We start from the raw sequence: 27,419 nt of genomic DNA on the forward strand, positions 1-27,419 counted from the left end.
TCACAGCTTCATGTCTCCCAAGTCCCACCTAAAGTTCAAGATCTTGAGAGAAGTGGTAAGCTGACTACAAACCAGTGAATACTGAAGGGAGGAACTCATTGAGTACTTCAGCTTTCTTTGTTATCTGTTGTTACCAGTTCTCCATTCTCACTTATAAGTGATCATTACCTCCTTGGCCTTTCTCTTCTTCCCTATATCCTTAATAGAATTCCTTCTTGTTATTCTTCACATATCTTGCCAAGCCCAGTTCTATCTGTGCCTTGGCTTTCCTCATGCTGTCCCTACACATCTGAACCATATCCCAGTACTCTCCCCAAATCACCTGTTCCTCCTCCACTGGCTGTGCATGTTCTTCTTTCTTCTCAAATTGAGGAGCAGATCTTTGCTCAGCCATGCTGTTTTCTGGCCTGCCTGGCAAGACTTCCTACACATTATGATGGTGAGCTCTTGTGCTCTAAGAAAAGTGGCCCTGAAGTGCTGCCTGCTCTGGTCAGCCCCCATGTCCTTTCCCAAGGAGTTTCCCAATGGATCTCATTCACCAACTCCTTAAAGAGGTTGAAATCATCTTTTTTAACCTTCAGGGTCCTGAGCATTCTCCTTGCCAGGCCCACGCTCCATGAGATCATGAATTTCCCCAGGGCATGGTCACTACAGCCCAGGTGTGTCCAGACTTGGCCCCTCTAATGAGCTCATGCCCATCAGTGAGCACCAGGCCCGGTCATGCTTCTCCTCGGTTGGTCTGGCCAATGCCCGGACCAGGAATTTGTCCTCTGCACACCCCAGGAGTGTCCTGGATTGCTACAGCTGGCTGTATTGCTCTCCCAGCAGATGTCCAGGCAGCTGAGCCCTTCCATCAGGATGAGAGGGGGTGAGGATGATGTGCCCTGCAGCCAAAGCAGGAAGGCCTCATCAGCAGGCTCCTCCTGATCAGCAGCCTGTGTGTAACCTCAGCCACCAGGTGTCCTTTCTTAGTCCCCCTGCCCAGCTTCCTCTCTTGCTCACCACTGTTACTGCTCCCCTCAGAAGATTCCTGTCACTGAAATCTGCCGTGATTGCCCTTGGCAACAACCTTGACACTTCACCCTGCTTGTGAGAGCTGCCTCCAGGTCTCTCAGCTCTTCAGTGAACCACTGAAGGAAGGGACAGCTGGAAGGGACCCATCAGGATCACTGGCATCTAACTCCTAGCCCTGCACAGCCCCATCCCAAGGATTGCACCTAGAGTGTTGTTCAAGTACTTTTTGAACTCTGTCAGGCTTGATGCTGTGACCAAGTTCCCTTGGGGACCTGTTTCAGTGCCCAACCACCCTCCAGGTGAAGAACTATTTCCTGACACCCAACTTGAACCTTCCCTACCACAGCTTCCTGCTGCTCCCTTGCGTTCTGTCACTAAGAAGAGATCAGTGCCTCTGATTCTCCTTGTGAGGAGCCTGCAGGCACCTATGAGGTCTCCTCTTCACCAGGCTGAACAAGCCAAGTGATTTCAGCAGCTCCTTGTGTGCCTTCTTTAGGCCCTTGTTTGGGGGCCCCTGACTCCAGGAATCCCCTGCCCTGCTTATTCTCATCCCCAGAACCTTACTGTAGCTGCCACTGCTGTCCCTGCTGTTGCTTGTGCCTCACAGACTGTTCCTAAGCCTTCCTTATAACTTTTGAGATATATTTTACACTTCCCAAGCTTTATCAGATGTAGCACAAGAAACACTTATTCACTCTTCTGAATATTTTAAAGACACTAGCTTAAATGCCCACTGTTTATCCTTCTGATAAGTTTTTCCTTCAAAATTCTGGAATGGAGCTGGGCTTCACAGGCTTGACCAGAATATCTTCCCGTAGGAAAGATGGCAAGCAAAACAAAAATGTTAAACAAGACAAGTCTTCCCCAGTAACTCCTCCCCTCTCGTGCAGGGCAAGGCCTTGCATGGTCAGTCCTTGTGATGACTGGCAGAAGGTTTAGCTGTGGTGAGTTCTGCAGGTTTGCCCACCACAGACGACTTTGAAGCTGTGTGAGCCACCAAGTTGAGCTGTAGAAATTGCTAAGCAAAAGCCCACCAAAGACTTCACGTGCATGTTTAACCACATGAGCACTACTATGCTAATAATTCCTTCGTGTTAATAATTTCTATTGCGTTGATGAGTAGAGGTCCCTATTAGCATGTCGTTGTGAAAAATACCTGAGCTGAAAAATTCACTACTTTAGAGAAAAGTGAATTGCAAGGAAATGGAAAAATGAGGGAACAGTGAGAGTACTTATTTCTGCCAGAACATCTGCCCAGTCATTGCAAGGTGTTTTGTAGGTGCTGTTCTGTAAGTAAATGGATTATAAGAATAATTTAAAAGAAATTGTTCTTTCTCCTTCCTCCTGCCCTCTTATCTCTTACAGACACAGACAGTTTTAGCAGAGAGATTCATTGCCTTTTCATACTAATGTTTTCAAATATTTTTTTATGTGTGTAAATGAAATGCCAGAATTTCCTTCCACATTTAGTAAGACTTCGTTTTTTTTCAAGTATTGGGTGCACAGTAAAAGGACATTAAGATTATACCAATGTACTTTTGTGAGGATTTTTTTCCCCCAAAGGCATTATACTTCAATCAGCAAACCATTCACCCACTGCTGGCACATACACAACTTCTGAAATCCTTTGCTCTCATATTTTTCTTAATTATCCTTCTTTGTCCTACGGTTCTTCAGTGTGCAGCAGAAAGAAGGTGGCACTTCAAACCAAACTCAGCTAAACTTCTCTAATTTACTGAAAGTTGCTCAAACAGCTTCTTCCTATAAGGAGAATTTCTAGAATGTTTTATAGAAAGAAACATTGGAAAAGAGAGCTCTGGTGGTGATTAACTAGGTGTTATTCTCTCAGAGTGTTGAAACCCCTTTCGTATGAGTAGTGAACCACATCCAGATGGGTTTCCAACTGCATGTGTGTGTGCTTGAACCATGTTTCTCAAAATATGCTTCCTGGCTTTGGTCTTCCTGGGGGCAATTTGGTTTCAAAGTTTTTCTTTAGTTTCACGTCTTAAGGTCATCTCTCCCCACATGCAAGAAAATTTTTAACCTGAGATCCAAATTCTGGTTCCAGGGAAGAAAATTGATGCAGATCAGTGAGCATTTCTGACTGTCATTTGCAATAGAAAAAGTAGGTCCTGCTTTTCCTTCTCCTTCCACAACACTTGGTCTGTTTAGCAAAGAAAATTATGTACAAAACTCTTGAAACATTGCAGGGAAAGCCAAAACAGCACTTGTGCAGGTTGGCTGTCTCACATTCAGCCACAGAGTCTCCCAGCAACTTCAGAGGAGAGAGGATTTTACCCACTGTGACTCCTCAGTCTGTGTGTGATTCAAGTTATTTATCATCTAGACCATTCATAAAACTCCCAGTGCTACTTCCCTTTTAGCAGTGGAAAATTCTTCTAAAAACTGAATTCTAAAAACAGGGACAGAGTTTTGGTGTTTCTCTCCCTTCAAATGGTTTGTGGAATAGCACATGAATGCTCGTGTTACTTAGATGGTACAAGCTTAACATAACAATGAGACTTCAGCATTCTACCTTTACAATTCAGCTGTTGCTGAAACATTTCCACAAATGTCAAACAGAATAATTATGCCTAGAATCAATGTACATTTTCTTCTACTCAGAAATATGTTTTCTGATTTTGACATGATTTCATACGTACACTAGCAAAAATCTGCTAGTGTACAAACAACTGCACCACACTTCAACTGGCAAAGAATCCTGTGAAAACAAAAGGCTACTTAACAATCTTCAAATTGAACCTAGCACTAATTAAATGCAATAATAAATACTTTGTTACATTCTGCCACTCTGCTCTGCTCAGAAAGGTTTTTTTCCTTAGTTTGAAGAGTAATGAAACTGAACACTGGGCTTTCATCCCCAGCTTCTTTGATTCCTTCATGTCCATCTAAGCCTTCTTTGTTTCACAGTGCCTTTGCAGGGTTGCAAAGCTGTTAATTATCATGAGGAAAATACCTTGGATCTCCCCAAGGTGAACAAAAACAGCCTGCTCACTGGCTGAATTAAGTTTCTGTTTTCCACAGCAGCAGAAATTGGATATCTGTTGCTTCACACACACAAGACAGAATATTTCAGTGAGGTCTGTATGTCTGTGTGCAGATTCCTACAGAATTATTTTGCTTTTCATTGTCTTGTCTGGCCGAGCCCTCACTAATCTCAATAGGGCCTGGAGCCAATGTGAAGAAGAGCAGGCACTGCACATTATAGCACAGTCATGCTCTGACCTGTCCAGCCCTTGCAAAGCACATGTTAAAGCAGCTGGTTTGTGGAAAGGACAGGGAATATCTGTTTCTATAAAGAACTGCTTTTCTCTATTGCCCTTAAAGCTTGTAAATAGAAAACTGAGTATCAGAAAAAAACCTCAGGCATTTATTAGGCAAAGTGATGGCAGGCTGAGTTCAGTCTATGTGTCAAGGAAAGCAGCTGTCCAGCACTGTTGTGGGAAAAACTAGGGCTTTGTTTGATCATCAGGGTGATGCTCTGGATTTACAAGTGAGCCTTGGAATTTAGACTCCACTTTTGATGTTAAATTCTCCTCCCTTAAACAAATACAGTGGATGACCCACAGTGCTTGCAGTGGTTGTTGCAGAGATAACACAAAACCAGCCACACTCCCAGCCCCATGCTAGTCCTGCTGGCAAGGGTGCAAGCACTGTTGTTTCCTCCAGCTGCTCATCTCAAATGGCCTGATCCCTCCCTCTGCTGTGCTTCTGGCATCCATCTTCCCTGGGCCCTATTTGACTCAGTTCATAGCCAAAGACTTTTAATTTGGCCAATGTGTATATTTCAACAGGACTCAGGATGTCAGGGAAACACAGCCAGACTTTAAGGTCTTGAATCCCAAAAAGCAGATGCTGAAACCATCTTTGCTAGACTATAACCATAGTAAGTGCTTCAGTGGATGAAGGCATTATTCTGATTACTAAGCAACTGCATGCAATGAAAAAGGGTAAAAAATGGTTATAATGGGAAAACACTGCTAAAATACTGTCAGGTTGTCAGAAGCAATGTATTAAAGCTGCAACTTTTATCAGCTGCTGGAATCATGCAGCATATGCAGCACATTGGAGGCTGAATTGCAGACCCTCCTGCCTGCTCATGAGCAGATGAAGGAAGCTGGCCAGAGCAAAACTACACCTTCTGTCCTTTGCATTGGTTTATGGTGCCTGTTGGTTACCTGGGGAAAAGCATGTGATCCTATTTAATTCCTCAGCCTATGTAATCCCAATTTTCTCCCCAAGAAAATTGAAAAAATACTTTATGACCTAGAGGCTAAAATGTTTTAGTTTATATTGCAAAGAATAATGAATTTTAGTCTTAAGAGGATTGTACTCATATTAGGAATTCCAGATATATTTTATTCACTCAGTGTCACATGGATCATTACAAACTTAATTATCTTGATAATCCTGAGCTGTGCTGCATTTAATGAAACTGTTTTTAACAAGTAGCAAGTCGCGACGAACAGCAATTAGGGCTCAGTCCTGAAGGCAGAAAATTCTTTCAGAAACTGATGTCTGATTTCAAATCTCTAGCTAGAAATATTTACAGATTTTTTGAATAGTTCACTAGGTACAGTGCAGTCATGAAAGTAAGGTCTTAGGTGTGTAATTTAATTTGTCATGAAGGCCAAGGGATGAGGCAGCAATTCAAAGCAGTGAGATGTGGAGATGATTCCAGAAAAAACAAGAGTTAGATGGCAGCAGAACAGACACACTCTAACACACTCTAAGAAAAGCAAGACCAGCTCCTCCAGCTCCACTGTCCCAGAGAATGGATGTCCAGGGGCAAACACAAATCCCAGAATTCGATTTCTAAGCTCTTGGTGATACAAACACCTTTGTGTATCAACTTCGCTCCATAGGTTTTGGGGGATTCCTTTTCTTTCTTTGTTACCATCCACATTTTCCATTCTCTTGCTCTATCTCATATTTTCTCTCACCCTATTTTCTTGCACTACAAAAATAAGAATCCCTGGTTTCAGGTAGGAAGTTTTATGTTGTTGCACCTTGACTAATGACCACATAGTGTTCCATCACATTGCAACGCGGAGTGGGGAAGAGCAGAACATTGAAAAAGCTTTCTTCTCACACATAACGCTCACTTCTCTTTCTCTAGCATTTGTGCCAACCTCTTCCTGCCTATTCACCTAGAGAAGTCTGATGCACCACTGCACCACCCTTTTGTCTGGGGTTGAGACACTGCCTTGCACCCTGTAGTATCCAACCTGCAAATGTCAGGCTGAAACAACTGCACTGCCCACCGATCATGGGGTGGGTGTAATTAAAAAGGAACATGACCTGTCATCCACTCAGTAGGCATCAACTGCAGCCCATGAAATGTGGATGGCATAATGATTTGAGTCATGTGCTAAAATCTTATTAGTCCTGCTGACTACTTTCCAACACCTTTTAGGAGTGCTTCATTACCAAGCAAACAGCAAGAGCTTGTTTGGAAAGCCTCATCCAGGACGTATATCTTTCATGAAACATGACTCTAGTTGCCAAGAGTAGAACTGACCACTGTTAACAGCGCAGCTCCCATTGGAAAGTCTTCTGTATCATCCATCATCTTTTCTATTTAAAAACAGAAAAGACTTTTCATGTCCAGTGGCTTAGAATATAAGCACAGTAGGTGCATCAGCTATTAACAAACTGATACTAGTTTTACATCCAAGGGACCCAAATTCAATGGAGTATTTTCATCATCTCACTGATTTTGAATTATTCTTCAACAGGCACAGAAATAAAAATACTTAATTATTGCCTAATATTCATTGCTTAAGCAGTCATTATACATTTATTTGCTTTCACTATTTGCTCATTTAATGCAGTTCCCATTTCTTTTAGAATGTCTCAGAAATCACTTACTATAGATCATGAACTGTTTGACAGATGTTTACTATTTTAGAAGTAATCATACAGCAAAAAGATGGGAAGTATGTAATACATGTATATATCTGCTGCTAGTCAAATCCAGGATCAATAACTAAATGCCACTCTAAATATCTTGATGGTAAATAAACAGTTGTAAAATCTGAGTGTTTCTTTTTATAGCAATTAATTTCCATACCTTGGCAAATTAAAAAGTACTTTAATATCTATTTAGAAATGCTATTTTCCTCTTTTCTCTCTTTTCTAAATACTGTGCACAGTAGTTCTGAACTGCATTCCTAAATGGTTTGCACATACAAGCAGGTTGCATCTTCTGTTTCTGGTGGTCCACTGTAAAATCCTGCATGCATGAACCACTTCTGATTATCTCATCTGTTTAATATCTGCTATTTTCACTGATTTTCCTGTGTATGGACTTGTTTTTATTTACCACTATGCTATAACACAATATATAGTCAATGAAAATAACTATTTTATTTCACTTGGTTTGGTCTTGCATTTTTAAGTTTTTACACTGCCTTGAACATTTCTAATCTGTCTGTGCTAGTCACAATCCCAAAGAAGATCAGACATCATCCAAACAACCTTCTGGAATGTTTTGTCTAACATTACTTTCTAGAGAACATTTTAAACTGTTCAAAATTTTCTACTCATGAAAAGGGCTGTATTTTCTGACAAAACTGTATCTGACTGCCTCGAAAACTTCTCATTTCTCTTTGACAGGGCTGGAAAACATAGAAGGAGAGAGGTGTTTTTGAATCTCTCAAGCATTTATTTTAACTAAAAGTAGATATTTTCACATTGATAATTTATGACCATGTCAATACTGTGTTGGGAGGCTACAAGGATTATGATCAACACTAATGCTTCCTTCTGCATCGCCGTCGTAAGCCCACCACTAAACTATCTCGTTTAGCTTCTGTTTTCAATAAAACAATAGTTTTCTACCTAGAGAATGAGCTCACATTCAAATGCTTGAATCAAGCTTTCTCTGCAAGTTCTTAACCATATCAAACATTGGGCCTTCAAGTCTCAGAAACGCTTATTTATGAGAAAATGTTCATGAGATTCTACAGAAAGCTTTTAAAAATTGTCAGGTTGGTCTAGAAATAAAAAGCAATCTCTTTCTCACCTTTTCCTGTATCAAATTTGCATACTTTGCTGTGATGTGGTAGCACTGGCTATGAGAAAATAGGGTTTTTCATGTTCCACCACCACTGTTCTTGATAATGCCATCAGTATTTTCAGCAATGCCAACACAACTGAACCTTTTTGTTTTTAACCAGGTAAAAAAAGTAGCCACTGGTGTGCTCTGATGCAGACATCTTAGGTGAGAGACAGTGGGATTCTTCTTGAAAAAGTTAAAAAAGAAAAAGACAAAACAAACCTTTTTCCAGAAACCTAAAAATACTCTTCAGAAAGAAAGTAGCTAAGGTGAAACTGATTTCCACCTGAGGACTGGATATAAATACTCAAATTTGCCTTTTATCTTGTTCATTTCAAGCCTCTAGAATTTGGTTCACTATAACAGTCTTGTCATACACTTTAATTACTTCATTTTCTGTATATTTTTATAATGTCCTTTGTCTTGGTTGTAAAGTATGCAAGTAAAAGCCTGTGTTGTACCTTTATATTAACCCATCATCTTCCCAGTCACAGTAATTTACCACAAGAGAGTAGGGAACATTAGCATCACCCTGACATTTGTAGCCACTCAGAACAAATATTGTTTCTTCTCACATTCATTACTGGCACACAAAAAGATGCCCAGGTTTTCTTTGTAGGGAATAACAAATCAGAGTACAGAATAAACCACATTTTCTTTTGCTTGAAAATCAGAAACAGAAACAGATTTATTCTTTCACATAAAATTAAGAAAATACTATTTTCCACTAGGTTTCTGACTACTGAGGAATTTTGTAATCTGTTTTGACAGGACAAATACTGCTAAATAGAGATTGCTTAATGAATGAAGGGTGAGATTGTCAAAGAAGCCAGACAAAGTATAAAATGACAACAAAATACCTGTCATGACTTCTATTCATCCATATGGCTACTGAATAAGTTAACTCATTCAGTCAATATACTTTGAGATTCTATGTACTTTTCCTACTTGTTATACCTGTTAGTCATGAGAAGTAGCTAAATTGAGAATATAATGAATCCTCTGTGTTCCCAAGTAACAAAAATATGATTAGGAACTCAGCTGCAAGGGCTTTACTGGCCAAACGTTACTGATAGAATCACTCAAAGCTATAAGAGATGCAAACATGGGATAGGCAGCCAGGATCTGTTCTGAAAAACTTCTATGAACAGAAATGGGTAGTAAGAAGGAGGTATAAACCAACCTCAGGTGCAGAATCCACTGAAAAAGTTCAAGTATTTAAACAACACTAATTCTTCAGTTCCAAGACTCATTTTGAATTAATTAACAATAAATTTGAAGTAAATAAATAAATTTTCTATATAATAGGAACGTCACAAAAATACAGTGCCACATTAAGTACTTTTTTCTTTTACCTTTCAGACTGCAATGTACTTTATGTAATTCACAGAAAAAAGATCCTGTTAGTCCTTTGTTATTCACATGATTAAAATAGATGACAAGGACATATGAAAAAGAAAACTACATGACTGTTAAAATGAAAAGCATAACAGTGAATGCATACTGTTAAAGTGCAATTTTTTAGGAGAATAAAAACAACAGAAAGTCTTTTTAATGGTGTAATTAATTTTGAATGCTGAAGCAGCATTCCTATTGGCTAAATTACTCTGTTTTGCAATTCCATGGAAGCAGAGGTGTCTCTATTCATCCACACTGCAGACTGAAGAGAACATAATACATGATGAACAGATAGCACAATTTCAATTTTCCATCTCTTCATGGCATCTTCAGTGAGCTCAGCACAGCTGTGAATAAAAGAGCAAAGATGGTATTTTTTTGTATTTTCGCACCGCTTTTAATTTTCATTTTACCTGGTAGTTTGAAGCTTTTAAATTATTTCATTCCTGGAATCTACTTTCTTTAACAGTTCAGACTTGCTATGTTTAAAGATTTCAGTAATATGGCCAAAAATGTGTTTTTTTGGTTTTTACTGTTTTTAAATAGGAATAGAAGTTTGTATAGATACTCTGCCTTTGATTTACAGGCTGTCATTGTTTATAAATCAGTGAAAATTAGTAAAATTACAGGCTCAAACTGAACCACAATAAGCTGCTCTTTCATCAAGATAAATGGTTTACTTCTTTTTTATTAAACACCTCCCAAGTGACAGATAAATATTGAAGACACAGACAAATGCTGAAGTCTCATACCACTGAGAAGCTAGAAAAAAAACCTTTTTATTTAAAGTCAAAGCGTCCAAATCAGTGTTTCTTAGTTTGCTCTATAAATGTTTCTGACTTTCTGTCCCATAAGTCTCCTTTCCTCTCCCACTCCCTTTCAAATTATATAAGTCTGTGATTCCCAAATTCATAAAGGTTCAGTAACAGATTTTAAGCTGGCCATCTTAGCAGTTACATTGCACTAGAAAGAGAGGCAGACCTCTTCAAGCATGATTAGTATGAGATATGTTAGAGTGGGCCAGTTTTCATGAAGCAGAGTATCCATGGTTTTAAAATCCAGACTATGAAGAATCTTTCTTTGGGTATTAAAGAAAAGACTATACAAAAGCCTGAATTGCTTGCAGAAGCAAATGCCAACAAGTTTCCAGTCAGTACAGAGAGGGATATTTACAGGTCTTCAGCAGAATAGAAAGCACTACTGAAAGGTAGTTTTAGAATTATAATACATATTAATACATTTTAAAGTGATGAGTTTGCTGGTATTTATTTTGCACTGAGCTATCCCCAAAGTTTCAGAGACATAAGAGATCAACAACAGCACTAACAACATGTTTAATCTTTCAAAAAGATGTATACTCCAGTTTTCTCTGAGAAAATATAGGCCACATAGTGAAACGGATGAAAGCAGCAATTTTCCAGGTGACCAGTGCAATCCATTAATAACTCTGTCCCTTAAATAAAAAACTTGATTTGATTTAATCATGTTGATAGAAACATTCATTGCTCCTTACTGGAAAGCTCTTTAGAAAACTTGAAATTTCCACTAAAATTTCTTGCCATTCTTTGAAGATTCACGTAATGTAACATCTTCCATTTTTAAGTGAAGTTTATATCATCATATCCAAAATGTGGATTATCGTTTTTCCATCCTCGCTAATACCAGTAATTTTGGAAGGGCCAGATCAGCATGTCCATACACAGGATGCAATACTGCAAAAAACTAACAGGCCTTGGTGGCTGTTTGCTTTGTCCTCCCTCTTTTTCACGTATTGTTCAAATCTGACTCAACATCTCCCCCAAGGTCAACCATATGATCACATTTCTCCAGCCAAATCCCACCTCAAGAGTCATTTCTATTGCAAAAAGTGAGCCAGCAAAATTTCCTTTATTTAAATACCTCAGAAATACTCACTTGCTTTTCAAGAAATTGTGGCCAAGGGAAGTTTCTCATCATACTTGCTCTGGAAACTTTAGACAGAAAGAGGAGGGCTATTATTAGTTGTTCCCTGAAGTTTTATTACCAAACCCACCTATTATAGAAGGGTTTGAGTAAGAACACAAGCTACAGAAGTAGGGCTGACCCTCATAAGAATGCAAGGTGAACTGATAAACTGAACCTGTCTCAATTGTGGCTCTCTCCAGGCCTTGTTTTTCACAGCTCCACCTGTCAAAATGTGTGACACGTATAAATGTCGTTTATACGTGTGGACTTCTGCCACACATATAAAAAACTTTCACAGAAACGGGTAACACTGAAGGTGAAAAAACCAGGTTGGTTCTAACAATTCAAAATGGCTCACAGAGCTTTATCAGGTTCATTCATTCATTCATTCATCCATCCGGAGGCAGCCACCCAAATGCTGTAAGGAATTGCTGCCAAAGACGCGCTGGAGATGATAACAGAAAATACTACTTTGGACCATCCTCAAAGAAGAATAAAAAATTATTGCCAAAACATTAGATCTCCAAGGCATGTTCAACTAAGGTGCAATGTTGTTTGTTGTTTTTTTTCATGTGAACAACTCACTGCAAAAAGAGACGTTCGTGTCGGGGCAGATGCAGCTGCCCGGGAGCCGGCTGCGGGGGATGCGGGTCCCGGCGAGGGGCTCAGCCGAGCCACCACCAAGGTCACGGGACGCTCTGCGGAGGCCCTGGGCCACCAGCGGCCGGCGGGCCCGAGCGCCATCCCGGGCACAGACGCCCGGCCGGCGGCGGCCCCGCGCTCCGGGGGGAATCTGCTGCCGGCCCCCGGCAGGGCCGGGCGCTGGGGCCGGGGGTGCCCCGGCCGGACTGGTGCGGACCCGCCACGGCCGGGCCGTGACGCCGCTCCCTCACAGCCCCCCGCGGTACTCGGGTTGGGATCGCCCGCCGAGCGCCCGGGCCCAGCCCGACGGTGCGGACCGGCCGCGCCGCGCTCGGCGCCGACCCTGAGGGCTCTCCCGCCGCGCCGCGGGGAGGCGGCGGGGGCCCGGCGGGGCGGGGAGAGGCGGTGCCAGGCGGGCGGAGCCGCGCTCGGCGGGGCTGTGGCAGTGCCGGTGGCAGTGGTCGGGACTGGGCGAGTTGGAGCGAGCGGTGGCGGCGGTACAGCTGCGGCGGCAGCATGGCTTCGTCGCAGGGGAAGAACGAGCTGCTCTTCGCCGACTGGATGGCAGCGCTGCCCGCCAGCCTCCACAGCACCCCGCTCACCAACCTGGCCATCCCCGGTGGGTGCTCTCGGCTCCCCGCCCCGCGGCCGCCCTGCGCCGGGAAGGCGAATCGCTCGGCGCGGTTCAGTGCTCCACGCCGCTGGGGAGGCGGCGCGCCCCGGCCGCGCGGAGATCCCTCACCGCGCTGCCGGGGGGGTCCGCGGTGTCCCTCACCACGCTGCCACGGAACTCCGTGCCTGTCCCTTACCGCGCTGCTGCGGAGCTCCGCGGTGTCCCTCATCACGCTGCCGCCGAGCTCCGCGGTGTCCCTTACCGCGCTGCCGGGGGGCTCCATGGTGTCTCTCACCGCGGTGCCGCGGGGCTCCGCGGAGATCCCTTGCCACGCTGCGTGGGGGAGTGTGTGGGAGCGAGCGGGGCAGGTGGGGCAGGGGCGCCGGCGGGACGCGGCTCCGGCGGCCCCGCGCTGTGAGCGGCTGAGGCGGCGGGTGCGGGGTGCGCGGCTCTGCCTGGTGTCGGGGAGGGAAGGGAGCCTGTTCCCGTACCGCCGGACTGGCCTAACAGCCCGAGCAGTAAACCTCGCCTAGGACCTAAATGCCACATACTGCCCCTTTTCCCGTAAACTTGTGCGGCGAGGCCGGTCGGAGCGGGGACGGACGCAGGGCTGCGGCTGCGGGAGGGGAGGCAGGCTGCGGCAGTGTGCGGCTTCATGTCATGTCGCTGTCAGAAAACGCTCCATCTCAACACAATTTTAAATAAGACGAGGGATGGCAGGTGATGGTGTTCAGACTACGAACTCTTTCCTGTCCTCTCTGTATTTTTTTTTTAATAAGATATTAACTATCGTTGTAGACTTAGGCAAAATACATGTTAGAATGCAAACCATTAATTGATTCCGATGATCTCTGGTTTGAGGGAGCACCTCAAGGTTTTGCAAGACATTTTTACCAGCATCCTTCCTCTATAAGGTTCTAAACAGGAATGTTTCAGAGATGCTGAAGCTCTAATGTCTTTTAAGCTTCTTTTGAGAAATATTCACTTCTTGCAAGTTTCATGCAATAGCTGCTCACATTACACCAGTTTTTATAATGCTAAAGATACTTTAGGACAATGTTATAGCAGCTGGTATTTTTGAGAATGTTTTTTCTATGGTTTCACTTAGACACAGGTGTGCCCTTCTAAAATTAAGTGTCTCTTAGTTTCTTAGGATTTACACAATTTGTATCTAGCATTTTATTTGCTACACTGAATATTGATGTTGGTTGAATATATACTGTATAAAATTGTACCTCCAAGGCATATGAATCCAGCATCTGCAATTCTTACATCAAATTCCTTTGGAGCTGTAAAAATCTTTCAGTGTAATAACTTTTCATTAACCAACAAACTATGGAATAATCTTATGGAATATTGGCATGATGAGAAATCATTCTCTTTTGGATGCATGGTGGTTTTTCAGGTTAAATGTCTTGTTTCAGACACTATTTCCTGGTTTGAGGAGATATGACGAAACTTAACTTGCTTCCAGATGCAAAGAATTGCCTTTGTTGCGCATCACCATTAAGGGGCTTCCTCTGCCGAAGGAAGCATCATGAGGCTGTTACTGGTACATCCATCTCACCAAGATCTCTCTTACTTTCTCAAAGCCTCTTTCTAAAAATTGTCCAGTTTTTTGCAGTGGACATTTCTCAGAGCTTTGGCAGTAATAATACAAGCATTCACACCCTGTTAACGTGTTTAAATTAAAAACAAACCAACCAACTTACAGTGGGCTGTGCCAGTTAATCCCTATGAATCCCTATGTAGCCTCCAGCAGTGGGCAAGTTCTGCAGGCTGTAAGTGCAGAGACTGATCCCTTACATTGGCAGCATGATTTTGTTTATGTAACAGCAATGCACACAGACTTGGTCTTTGTGAAATTAGCAGAAAAACTTACATTATTTGAGTGGCATAGTGTTAAGACCTTTGAAATTTGTCCTTCTGTTAGTGTAAATTGACACAGACCTCTTATCTGCCTGTCTCACTTTTAAAATGCCAGGTATGGCAAATAGAGTCTTATGGGGAGGGTGGCAATATAGTTCATATGAATTTGCCTACTAGGGAGCATGGCACGCAGGCTGTAGGTATCAGTGCAGTTTAAATACTATATTTTAAGAGTAGATTTATTATTATATTCAACATACATCTTAGTATTTAGTACAAGGGATAACATGGGATTGGTTTCATCCTTTAAGAAGAAACAACATTCCAGACATTCATAATATTTAGAGGAAAGTTTTCTCCCATGTGTCTACAGCTGAGCATTAATAATGTGTGCATACCAGCTGCTAGCATATGGCTAGTATTCAAGTGGTTAACGCAAGGTATGTGTGTAAGCCAAACCTTCAAATCTTCATAGCTATAACTTCCAAATTTTTCACTGTTTTTTAAGTTAGTGTTTAAGTACTGAAGTATTCATACCATTTTATTTACATTGCCTTTTTTTTTCTCCTTGCCAGAAGAAGTTAACAGTACATTTTTTTTATTTTTTTTATTTTTTTTTTCCAGCAGGATTTAGACTTCCCTTGCGCAGTAGGAATACTGATTTTGACCTTAATTCAGCCGGATGAAATTCAGTTCTGGAGCCAGAGTTCAACAGTCAGTCCAATGCTAATGTTGAAGAAAACAAACTATTAGCTTGAAAACGTTTTCCATTGCAGAGGGTGTTCCACTGTATTAGGGGGTAAATGTTGTTTCAGAAATCATCAGTACATTTCTCATTGTGTCAAAGGAATGCTTGGAACTGCGGTGATACACTCTGTTGTCTTTGCACAGATATGCTTGTATCATTTTAGCTGATGCAAAGAGAAGCACAAACCCCATCATACTCTGTCATGACTGTATTTAAACAATATTGTTGAAGGAATGTTCTGTTCATAATATGTTTAAAAGCATTGCTCACACACCCTTTTATTGCTCAGTTGCTAAGCTTATGCAGGTAAAAATTTATACTATTTACCATCCCTTATACTTTTGTAAATAACAAATCCGTGCTGGATTTTGCTAGTACTTCAGTAAGATCTCATACTCTTCATTCTCCACAGTTCAAGCTAGGTCCTTTTGTTTTCTCAATTGTAGGAACCCTCTAGATGAGACAGAAATCTCTAATATAGCATCTGCCAGCTTTGTCTGTCAGAAACTTTTCTATTTGAATTTCTTCCAAGTATGAGGATGATACATTTTCTATGAGGTTTTCTTCTTTCTTTGAGCTGACTGTGTCTGTGTTCTCTTATGCTGCAAGTGGAAGATTTTCCTCAAGTGGTAGTGGTAACAAATAACAGTCTTTGGAAGTTAAATACAGTCTTCGGAAACAAAATAATCTTAGTTTCCAGAAAATGCCACACATATTTAATCTTCTATTACTATGAGAGTTAGAATAATGAAATAATATATTCTTAGGACTTTGGGTCAAGGTCTATGTCTTCTAATGCTTGCAAACTGCCTCTTGTGTTAAAGGATCCTGCCTGACTAAACTCTAAACAGTTTGGCTAAGAAAAAGGTGGAGGAGTATGGATTCTGGTCTTTTGGGGGAGGATATCTTTCAGTAGTTGATAAAATGTGGCTTTTTCATTGCCTGTGCCTCTTTGACCAGAATAAGAAATAGGTTTTTAAAGGCACTGCAAGTTTATAGAACTGAAGTCTTTGTGCTGCCAAGCTGAGGCTGAAAAGTGAAGTATGGAGAGCCTGTGTATTCTGCTGTGTCAATGCACCTTCCTTAATCTGAGCTGATCATATCAGTTATGTGCAGTGCAGTAAATAGACATCAGTAGGCAGCATTTCCTTATGAATTGTTCCACTTACCTGATCAATAAACTTCTTTACTGACAGTCTTTAAATATGTATCTGGTTTAATTTCAGAGTTTTTGTACAAATTGTGTAATCATTTGTTGCCTTTTCCCCTGGTGCTAATATTTCAAGAATCTGAGAAGTCCATAAGAATAATTTATGATGGAGGAGAGTATTTTCTTCCATAAGTAACCTCAACAAAACTGGTATTAGCCTAAGATCTGCCATATGAGCAGTCTTGATGCATATTAAGGGCTTGTTTCTATAGTGTGAGTAAAATCTTCTGAAGGAATTGAAGACCCAGAATATCTCTTGAGCATAACTTTCCAGAACTATGATTCTTCAAGCTTTTGTTTCATTGGAGAGTTTCTGATTTCCTTGTGCAAAGAAACCTCTGATCTCAGCATGTGTTCTCTTTGCTTGAAGATGCAACATGAATGCTACAATTCTTGTGAAAAATATTTGCCCAGGACCTGTGGCTTCTGTGGTTTTTCAGGTGAGATTTTTTTTTTTTTTACATATGAAGTTCTTTGTCCATCAGCAGGAAAGCAGTTGCTAGACACAGTAGAACTAGCTTGACTCACCTTAAGTAAGAAGCAGTTGTCAGGTGGAATTTTTTAATACTCTCCATCTTTAGAAAAAGGCTCTGAGACTTGAAATTTCTGTTTCCCACTGTCATATTTTGAAAAGAAAGAGTAAGACCTTATAGGGAGTTATTTTACAAAGAGGAGGATATGTGCTAGTGTCAAATGTCAAAGATGTATTAGGATATTGAAGATGGTATGGGGAGACTTGGGAAAAGCAAGTTAATGCAGCTGGAATATATTAGCCTTTTTTGTGAATGATAGCACTGCTAGGTTGATATAACAGCTCTCTTTCAAATATTTTAACTTCCAGTTGTAATAGCTTGCAAATATTCAAAGGATATTTTGTTTCTTGGACAGACATTCCTCATGCTCAGCCCCCTAGGGGAAATTCTTTCATCTTAGAAAAGGCTAGAAGTTCTTCCTTGTTGGTTATGTAGACACAGAGCACTTTCACTGTTTATATGTTATTAGGGAAGTCTTTAATTTTGATCTTGAATAGCCAATGATTTGGATTTGGCTTAAGAGTGAAGGATGATTGTCTTTGAGAAGTGGGATCTGTTTCACCCATTGTCTGTCTGCTCATGGTCAGCAAGGAATACCCCTGCTTCACTTGCCTGACTCCAATTCTGTACAAAATTAGCTTTGGCTAGAACTGTAAACTGATGATGCAGGTAAACTGTAATGCAAATTGACCATTAGCTTTTGACATGCATATGTACCTAGAAGAGTTCTCTCTTTTTCCACTGCGCCTTGCACTCAATTATCAGTGTTTTTCTACTAGAAATAAGAAGCTTATGCTTTCTTTGCTGATCAGAAAATGAGCAAACAGCAGAAAGCTCTTTTTTAGTTTGTTGACAGTCTTTTTTTTACATCAATCACTTCTATCCACGTAACAGTTTCTCACTGGCCTTGCACATACTAATGTGTCATTTCCAACTCTTCCAGAAATATTTCTGTGTGATACAGTTTCCTGTGGCCTTTGCCATTAATTTCTCCTGCTGTGACGTGTTTCTAGCACACACAAATAAAGCTCTTCGGTTACTCACCCTGCCGTAAGAACCAAACAGTTCAAACCCTTCGGTTACTTGCCCATCTGCTACCAGAGGTAATTCGAAACTGCCTTTGCTTGGTTTCCCAACAGGGGCTGTTCATTAATCCAGCAATCTCTGTCCACTGTGTCTCCTGCGGCTCAGTTCCAGCAGAACTGCCTTCTCCAGCCTGCCTTGCATCCTGCCACCATGGCAGGTGTGGTAGAGGGAACAGCTTTGTTGCCATCTGGAATTATTTCTGTCTTTCCAACTCAGTGAACTGCTGGGGTTTTTTATCTCTTGTCTGAAAATTTCTTGATTGTTCTGTGTATCCAAACTGCCCTTACCTTCTGATAGTCTTTAACTTTGTGTTTGGTGTGTGTTTTATGTTTGATAATTTCCTTTTGTTCTTACTGTAATGCAGCTTGAACTCTTGTCTTTCATGCAAAATAAATCTTGCTTTGAAGATGCTTAACTGTGAGACACACTCAACGGTGTAAGTAGTTTAAAATGCAGGTCCTAGGTAGACACGGTTATGCAGAGTGTAGTTTTAAACCCCTTAAGAGTGCTGTGCAATCTCTTCTACTGTTCTGTATAGAAATAATAATTAAAATGCTCACTACTTTTTAGAAATTAATTTAATATAATTTATAAATACCATTCAGATTTAGTAGACAGATTTGTGTTTAACCATTCCAAAAAGCTGCCAGTTCCAAGTAGAATAACTTTCATTCCCATCTTGTCCTTTCTTCAGAATAGGTTCAAATTACAGGTGCTTAATTTGTGAACAGATCTCCTTGTGCAATCCCTACAAGTATAGCCCTTGGGACTCTGCAAACAATAAAATTGGGAAGATATGTGGTTTAAAATCTGAAGGTTTGGATTTTAATCTAAGTTTTTGCGAAGTTGAATGGTTTTTCATTTGACCTACTGCAGCAAACTTTGGTTTAATCTTTTCCATTATTTTGAACAGCTGTATAGTGTCAGCTAATAGCTGTGCATAAAGGCTGAAATATATAATTTCATTTTAGAAAGTCCAGATTTCTGTTTTTCTGTCTTTCTGTCTATTTTAATACCATCTCAGTTTTCACCATAATCTAATTTAAAACAAATTGCTAAAACAGTTTTCAGAGGCTTTGCCATCCTTCGAAACAGTGTCTCTCTTCATATTAAATAAAGTTAATCTTTGGTTCATCCGATCTCTTACCTGGTTAGCTCACATACCTCATGCTTAAATACTTAGTGTTTCAACTGTGAAAATAAAATGTTGCAGAATACTGAAAAAAGATAGAGGATGGAAAGAAGAAATGGATTTCCTTTGTTGTGGTTCCAAGCTTTGCTTCCTTCTGTCGCTTAGGATGTTTCAGATGATTGGAGATACATGACATGTGCTGCTGCCATCAAGGCAAAAACCCATCCATGAAGTCTACTGCATTATGAATTTTGCTTCTAATTAAAAAAAAAAAGCCAGGATGAAGAGCACTGAACTAATCTAGCCTTTAATAAATTCTGTAGCCATTTTTTTTTTAACAAAACAAACTCCAGTGAGATGAATAGTGTACTTCATGCTTTATGTTGTTGTCATGCTGTCATCCATAGTGGTTTTGTGTTAGAGTAGAATTTTTTAAAATATCCTATTAAACGTTTGGCTTTTATTTATACATTGGCAGCCATGCAGTTTGGTTTTATAATTGTAAAAGGTTGCTAAACTGGGATTTAAGTGAGAGTAAGAAAAACGTAGAAAAGATGTGTTGCATGTAGTGCTGTGCAATCAAATTAATACTTCAGAGCTTCAAAGATTATTACTTTGTTAGTTTTGCTAAATCCTGATGTTAGAACTTGGACCTGCAAAATACATGCTTCAAAAATCAATGCTTTAGGTTGGTCTGGGTGTTCACACCAAAGCCAAGTGGCATGTTTGTACCTCTCCTGAACCAGCATGTGGCTAGAATTGTCTTCTGGTTTTTCACTCAGATGCCTGCCATTAAAAGGTGGAAGAGAAATGGAAAAGTTTGACACATTTTCATTAATTGTGAAGCTGCTGAAGATCTTAAGACTGGCTGTTAGAAATATTAAGACACCTGCTAGAAATCTCTGCCCTGTTTTCTGATGTGGAGGCTGAGTCTGGTAATCTCAAGGAGACCATTGATACTGAGGCTGGCCTTGCTTGTAGGAGGAGAGCTGTGTTGGGAAGTCTGCTCAGTGGGTTATGAAAATTTTTCACTGACCCCTAGACTGTGCTTTGGAAGAAAAGGTGTTTGTTTTATACTGCAAAGCTCACAAAAGATTTTGGTGGAGTGCTACTTTCCATCCACTGTGCATGCTACCCAAAAGTTGCTTTGTCAATGGGGAAATTTGAGGAGGTGCTCAGTCCAGGAGCTAGCACAGGAATGCCAAGAGATTTGCTATTTTGAGATTAGTCTTCTTTCTCTCTGTTGAAACCCTCAAATTTTGCAAGACTGTTCTAATTGTGTAGATAATGTTCACAAATGCTGTATCAGAAGCCATGCAAGCTGGGGTAGTTGTGTGTCTTGTACTTCATGCATGAGAATGCATATTCACATCATGTGATCCAAAATGTGAGACACTTGGATGGGTTCCCTCAGACTTGAAGGCCTGCATCTCCAAAGGTGCTCATCTGTGTGTGGTGGGCAGGTCAGGAGATCACTTTGAAGCTGCTGCAGGAGGCACCTGGCAGTTGCCTTTTTCCATTGCTGGAAAGCAGTGAGGATTGTGTTGGCACTCTGCATGGCAGTGTGGTAGGAGTAGGAGTAATTCATTCACTGGGATGGAACAAACAGGCTGGATGATTTTGAACAGAAATTCCCCTAACCTAAGCGTCAAAAAGGCGGAGGAGGATATTGATTGGAAGAGGCAAAGGTCTAGCTTGGATACTGAGTAGCAGATGCTGTCTTTGCATTCATCTGCATCCTCACTGCACTAAAAAAAAAAGCAGTTTTGGGGGGTTGCATCAGTATTTCTTGGAATAGAAAACCTGTATGTTTAAATTTAGGACACTTAGACCATGTGAATCCAAACCCGGAATTGTTTGTCTTGGGCTATTGTTTGTGTTTGTTTGGTTGGTTTGGCTTGTTTCTAATGCTTTGACTTTTCCCTCACCTTGCATAGTTCTCTCACCATTTCCATGGTTGAAGTGAAACTTTGTGAGCGGTATGGAAATACTCAGTTTTGATGAACTGTAATCTGCAAAGTGTAGCTCAGTTGGAGTTTTGCCTTCCTCTGCTTCTGGTGCAAAATTGACAGCTGTTCTTTCAGTTAGGAGAGATTACCTCAAAACAGGGGCTGTCCAGGATGGGAATGGGGAACATTCTAGACATGCTTCAAGGCTTATCTAAGAGTGCAGGCTCTTGCTGTTAGAGGGAGCTGGACTCCTGCCTTTGGCCGAGTGTTATTTAGTGAATGTGCCGAGTGAGTGTTTTGAGAAACATTTTGTAAGTTGACAATACATAAGGAGAAAACAAGCCAGCTTTAGTAATTTTTGGATGTAGCTGTATTATAGGGAAAACAAGCCAAGGGACACTGTGAAGGGCATGAACAGCACATGTAGAAGCAAATGCTGTTACTTCTGCTGTGCATGAGGCAGGATTTCCTTTAGAAATCATAGTGTAGAATATGGAGAAAACTGAGATTTCTAAGACCAGTTTTAATGAACTGGCTAGCAATGCCTCAGACTTTCCTTGCTGAAAACAGTGTATGAAGCAATAAAACCAGCACTGTCTTCTTTGAGAGAATAGGATGATGTGGTGGTGGTGGCGGTACCACTAAGACATGGTTGGCTTTTATGCCATCATGTATTTGGCCCTGTCACATCCTCCTACCCTGCAGGGGTGAGAACAAATCACTGTGAAGTTGGGTGGTCTGGTCCCTCTTGGGATTTCAGTTCCTAGCTGCTTATTAATATGCTTTATGCACTACAGAATTCTTACTTGTTTCCTTTGAGGCTGCATCCTCCACAAAACCAAGAGTAATCTCTGCTATCGGAAAGTGACTTCAGTTCTACAGGACAGCCCTGTTTGTATCTGGATATATAAACAGAAGAAGGTTTAAAGTGAAACAGGATTAAACCGAATGAAGGCGGACGTCTGGGGCCAGGGGGAAAAGTGCTGTCCTGAAGGGAGATCAAAGGTGCTGTTTGTTCAGTGCCTTGACTCTGGTGTCACCTCTGGTGTGTATCATGGAAAAGGCTCAAGGACAAGGTGAGAATAAGTGGATATTTCCCCTTTCCTACAATTATCTTTTTACTCTTCTGGCCTGTGTAGTTTTCAGAACTGGATTTTACCTTTATTCAGCATGGCTCTCCCAGGTGTGCTAAAAGAGATAAAGTTTCTTAATCTTCAAGCCATCTCTCCTAGACTGTGAATTACCTTGAATTTTCCTGAGAAGGAAGATGATGGTGCTTTGTTGTAATTTTAGAGTTTTATTAATTGGTTTCATATTTCAAAAGGTATTCAGAAGTTCTGATAAACAACTTAAATTCCTTGAAAGCAGCTTCTCCAAGTCAAGTGGGAGATAATCCCTCATCAATTTGAAATTGCTATTGTCTACAAGAGCATGCTGTTCTTGCAACGCAGAAGCCTAGAAGCAAAATGCAATCCCTTTTACATCTCACTTTCCATCAGGTGTTACTTCAGCTCTGTCTTAAGTGTGGGACACAGACCAGGAATAGTTAAAGGTTATGTAAAACCAGTAGAGATATGGAGAAGTATTCTAATTGGAAATGCCATTTGAAAGTAAGTAGGGATTGGATAACATGTCTTTCTGCCTGGTAGAATGAAACAGTGCTTACAAGTTATTATGTAAGACAAAGTAATGCATTTTAAAAATTCCTGGCAAACCAGGAAAGATCCAGAAGGAGAGAAGGCAACTACTATGTTTAAGGTGAACTTTTCTTCTTAAGTTCAGCTTAGTTCTTGGTTTGGATGCTTTTCTTTTTCCTTTGGATTGTTTTCAGCAGTTTATTGGACAGCAGGATTCACTCACTGAGAGGAGAAATTTTGACACGAATCTAACCAAGTCTGGTTTTCCACTGCCTTATACCATGTGTAAATGCAGATCTGTATGAAATGTCGCTAAATCAGATCTGTAACTGTATTTTTACTTTGTGCACTATGCAGGGTGAAACTGAGTCTGCCTCAGTTAGCTCTTGATGAATAAATTGCTCTAAACAGCTGAAGAAAGCAATGCTGACTAGATTATGAACTTAAATACAGCCCTCTAAAACACCTAATGTAATGCATTTTCAGAAAGAAAACTACTGGCCTGTTGCTTATAGTCTTTAAGTGAATCATTATAAATAGCTACATTAAAGAAAAAATTATCTGTTTTCAGAGGGAAAAAATCACAAGATTTATGGTTCAGCTTTATCCAAAAATTCCATTATCTTTGCTTATGACCTAAATATAAATCAAGGCACAACAAAAGAAAAGCAGGAAAAAAAGGTTTGGCGATTTTACCTATTGCATTGCAAAGTCAGTTGACACATACACTGTGGTGACTAATGGTGCTAGATCAAACCCTTATGTACAGAAGAGGAGGAAATAGCATATAGTCTAATTGATTATTTTGAGGCTGAAATACCACTAAGTAATATTTTGGGGTTTATCTGTATTGTAATGGTGTTTGAGGTAGCAGGCCTTTCACAGACTTGTTCCTTTTTACTGTAGAAAATATCAGTGTATTAACATTTATTTGTAACAATACACTAATATTTAGACCAAAGTATTTCAGAAACAAGCTAGCTTATTTACAAAGTCTAAACATATCTTTTAAGGTGTTGATGTAATTGAGGTCTGGAGAACTCTTGGAACAAGAGTAAGTAAAGGTTGAAATTTCTGAGTTTTGTCTCCCAGTATGGATGTAGTGATTTTTTTTCCTGGAATTACTGTGGAATTGAGATAGGCATTGAAACAGAAAATACTCTTTAAGAAATAGCTGTAAAAGTTGGGTTATTTGAGTCTGCATATGGTTGTTTCATAACAGCAGTATTGCTCTGTTTTCTGAAGCCCTGGAACACCAAGGCTCATCATACCTCTTCTGAACAGCTTCTTCCAAAAGACCAATCCACTTCCTTTGGTCTCTGATCTAGGCTAATTTTCATGTTGCATTGCTGTGGCATGGCTTGAAAACAGATACTGTAAATTATGCTGGGGAGTACAGAAAAGTAGCTGTCAAAAACATGGCATAGATTTTTCTATCGCATTGAAGGTAAGGATTTATGGAGTTTTTGATACCTAGACTGGGCACTGGGAAGAGTAGTAGAGCTGGAGATCCTTGAGACATCACAGTGCGAGTGATCAGACGTGGGGATTTCAACATTAGTCCTGCCAAATAAATACGGCTCTACACCACCATGTGAAAACACCCCATGACTGGGGGTGGGGCTGGTATAGGACAGGGTTTCTGACTAATGGCTTTTGCTGATGCTTGAGACAAAGACATAGGCTTAAAGCATGTCTAAAAGAAATAGAGCATGGAAGGTGTGTGCATGTTTTAGCTGTCTCCATAGCCTCCATATTAAACACAAATTATAAAGGATTCATTGTCTCTATTATGACAGGATGTTTTCCATGTTTTGTTGACAGGAAAACTAAATTACGTGATTAAAATAGGGGATGCTGAGGCAGGAGTAGAAAATGAGTCTGTTTTTATAGATCTTAATTTAGAGACTTGACCTTTAAACCACGCATTTTCTGAAGCATAGAGGAGAAAGAGGGTGTACAAAGCTTCTCATGACAGCGGATGTGTCAGGTTTTTATGTCTTGTACATGAGATTTGTGTGCTTTGCACTATGTCATACCAGCAAGGAAAGGAAACGTTCAAGGAAAGCAACACGTGCATCAAATGTGATGGCATACAAAATACTGTGTTGCATCACATGCCTCTGAAGTGGTCTCTGAAAAGAAGGACCAGTCAGAAGTGAGATCAGGCTGTAAGTGGTTTGGCAGATCTCCCTGATTTAGAGGGTGAGCTGCAGGAGATAAGGTTTCTGGCCTCCCTTGAAAATCGAATAAAGGGTTACAGCAGCTCCAGCTAAATGGGAGGTTTGCGAGCTCTGAAGAGCAAGGGAGGCCAGTTAGCAGCACAGTCTGAGTTATATTAGGGGTTGTGTGTGCTGTCTTGGAGTTAGATGCAAGCCCTGCCTCAATGCTGCACTGGATGTTCCTGTGTGACACCTGGAGCGCTTCTTCCCCTTTCGGTCTGGCAACCACAGACAGCTGGTTTTATCTGCATCCTTCAGTCACTTGTGCAAAAGAACCAAGGTGTGGAATTGTTTCCTGATGTGAAGGTTATTAAGCAAGTTGCATGTTGCTGTAATCATTAAAGTATTCTAGTGGGGAGAGAAGCAAGGTGTGACCACCTGGGAGTCTCATGAGATGCCTGAAAGAATGAAGGCTTCAGTAGTTTCATCCATGCTCCCAAAGTGATGCAGGAGAGTATAAAGTGAAAAAAAAAGAAGGCTGAAGGTATGCAGATGAACTATTTAGGTTACTACCCTAAATCACTGTCCTGGAGATTAGGGGGTGATCACTGCCAGATTAAGCTCCATCTCTTTGCAAAACGTTGCTTCAGAAAGCATCTAGAGCATAGCCAGGAGTCTTTTGTTGGCCGATTTTGCTTTGAAGACTTCAGCAAAAGTTAAGGAAAGTGTGTGCTCAGAAAGAGGGATCACAGGTATTAATTACACTGCAGTTGGAGAAAATAAGTGAAATTTACAGTAACAAGGCCTGCATTTTACTGCTAAATAACAGGATATACCCAGGCATTTCACCAGCTGCTAAGTCTTTTGTGGGCTCTGAAAAGGTATTTTACTTCTGCTGTTCTTATGTGTGTTCTGAAAATATGCATTGCTGTGATACCCCTGGCTAGTAAATTTTGTGCTCTGGACCCCTGTTTGGAGAGAAAAATCTATATACCATTGAAGCCCAAGCCTTACTTTAAAAAAATGTGGGAGAATCTGCTGTGAAATTTTAGCAAAGTGAATGATAAACCATGCAGGTAAAAGGCTTCTGCAAGCTCACAGCAGAATGGGGCTGTGTTTTGACAATTTGGTGCTACAATAGAGCAATGCTGCAGTATTGAAGTACTTAATGAGTGCTGAACTAGTATGTTTAAAGTGAAAACTGTTGACAAATTTTTTTGTAGCTTTAAATTTTTTTATAACTTTAATTTAAATCAGAATGTTAAATTACTGAAGCCCTAAAAGCATATGCCTGCTGTTGCAGTACTTCCTGCTGCTCTTCTTGATAGTGAATTCATGATGACTTCAGTCAAGGAGTGTCTTTTGGGATGAAGTATGAAGCTGAATAATGACTTTGTCAAAGCAACAGGTTAAAACTCCTTTACAGTAGTCCTGTTGTGCATTATACTTCCTAAAAAATTCAAAATAAATCTTGGTAGCAGTGTTTGCATCCAGTCAATCTAAATGGCTTGCTGGTAAAGACAGCACTGAACTGGTAAAACTGGTTACTGAACAGGGTCCTTCTTCATTGCTTCAGTGTTTGGGTTGTGTTTTGTTTAATATTTTTTCACTAACAGCCTAGCTGAGAACAAGCTCATTATTGAAATATACAAGTAATACCAACATAAAGAAGCATGTGAACACAGTGGCCTTTATTGCATCACAGAGAAATGGACTTGATTTGGATAAAAATAAACTGAAAGTCAAGGTTTCTTTTTAGAAGGAGGATTTAAAGCATGTTACATTCAGGGCGAGACTTGGAGAGTGGAGAGGCTGGGATTATGACAGGTGGGACAGCTGGGAAGAAATCACCATTGCTGTTGTTAGCAGAGCCATGATGGTAAACAAAGAGGAGGTGGGTCTGGTGTGGCTGCAAATGAGATGCAGTATCCACAGAATACACAGAGTTAGAAGGGACTTTTAAGGCCCTGCACAGGACCATCCCTAAGAATCACGTTAGGCTGCATGTGGGTAATGCCAGACGGATTCCAGGAGCGCTGGTCGTTGTCTGTTGAAGCTGATGCTCCTGTCGGCTGCATGTCAGGTGGGGTGTAGTCACGAGGGAGCTCTCCACAAAACACTTCCAGAAACTTCTTAAGAGATGAAAAATATTCATCCTTGCCTTGTTGATTTCTCTTGAATTGAAATTAATTTCTGTCTGAAAGCATTTAGAAGAAGTAGTTTAGAGAATGGCAATTAAGATGCATTTTTATTTCTTCATCAGGGACAGTGGCAAGTTTGGAAGGGTATTGTAAATTTAGAGAGTTTACTGCTAAGTCAGGCTATGAGTGACTTCCCACAGCTGTTGCTGTATAAAACTTGATGCTGTGAATGCCTTGGTAAGTGGTTTTCCCATGCCATA

The 27,419-nt window shown here is 40.7% G+C and overlaps 1 protein-coding gene across 1 annotated transcript in view; it reads left to right on the top strand.

Moving 5' to 3' along the window:
* The first annotated feature begins 12,489 nt into the window (after window positions 1-12,489).
* Window positions 12,490-27,419, top strand: part of PLCXD3 (phosphatidylinositol specific phospholipase C X domain containing 3) — a 75,728-nt gene continuing 60,798 nt past the window's right edge. Inside the window, exon 1 of the mRNA XM_056514488.1 lies at window positions 12,490-12,698. Within this exon, the coding sequence (XP_056370463.1) occupies window positions 12,596-12,698 (103 nt within the window). The 5' untranslated portion in view covers window positions 12,490-12,595. The remainder of the gene's footprint in view (window positions 12,699-27,419) is intronic.

Source organism: Oenanthe melanoleuca, chromosome Z (genome assembly GCF_029582105.1).
Source record: "Oenanthe melanoleuca isolate GR-GAL-2019-014 chromosome Z, OMel1.0, whole genome shotgun sequence".
Lineage (NCBI taxonomy): Eukaryota > Metazoa > Chordata > Aves > Passeriformes > Muscicapidae > Oenanthe > Oenanthe melanoleuca.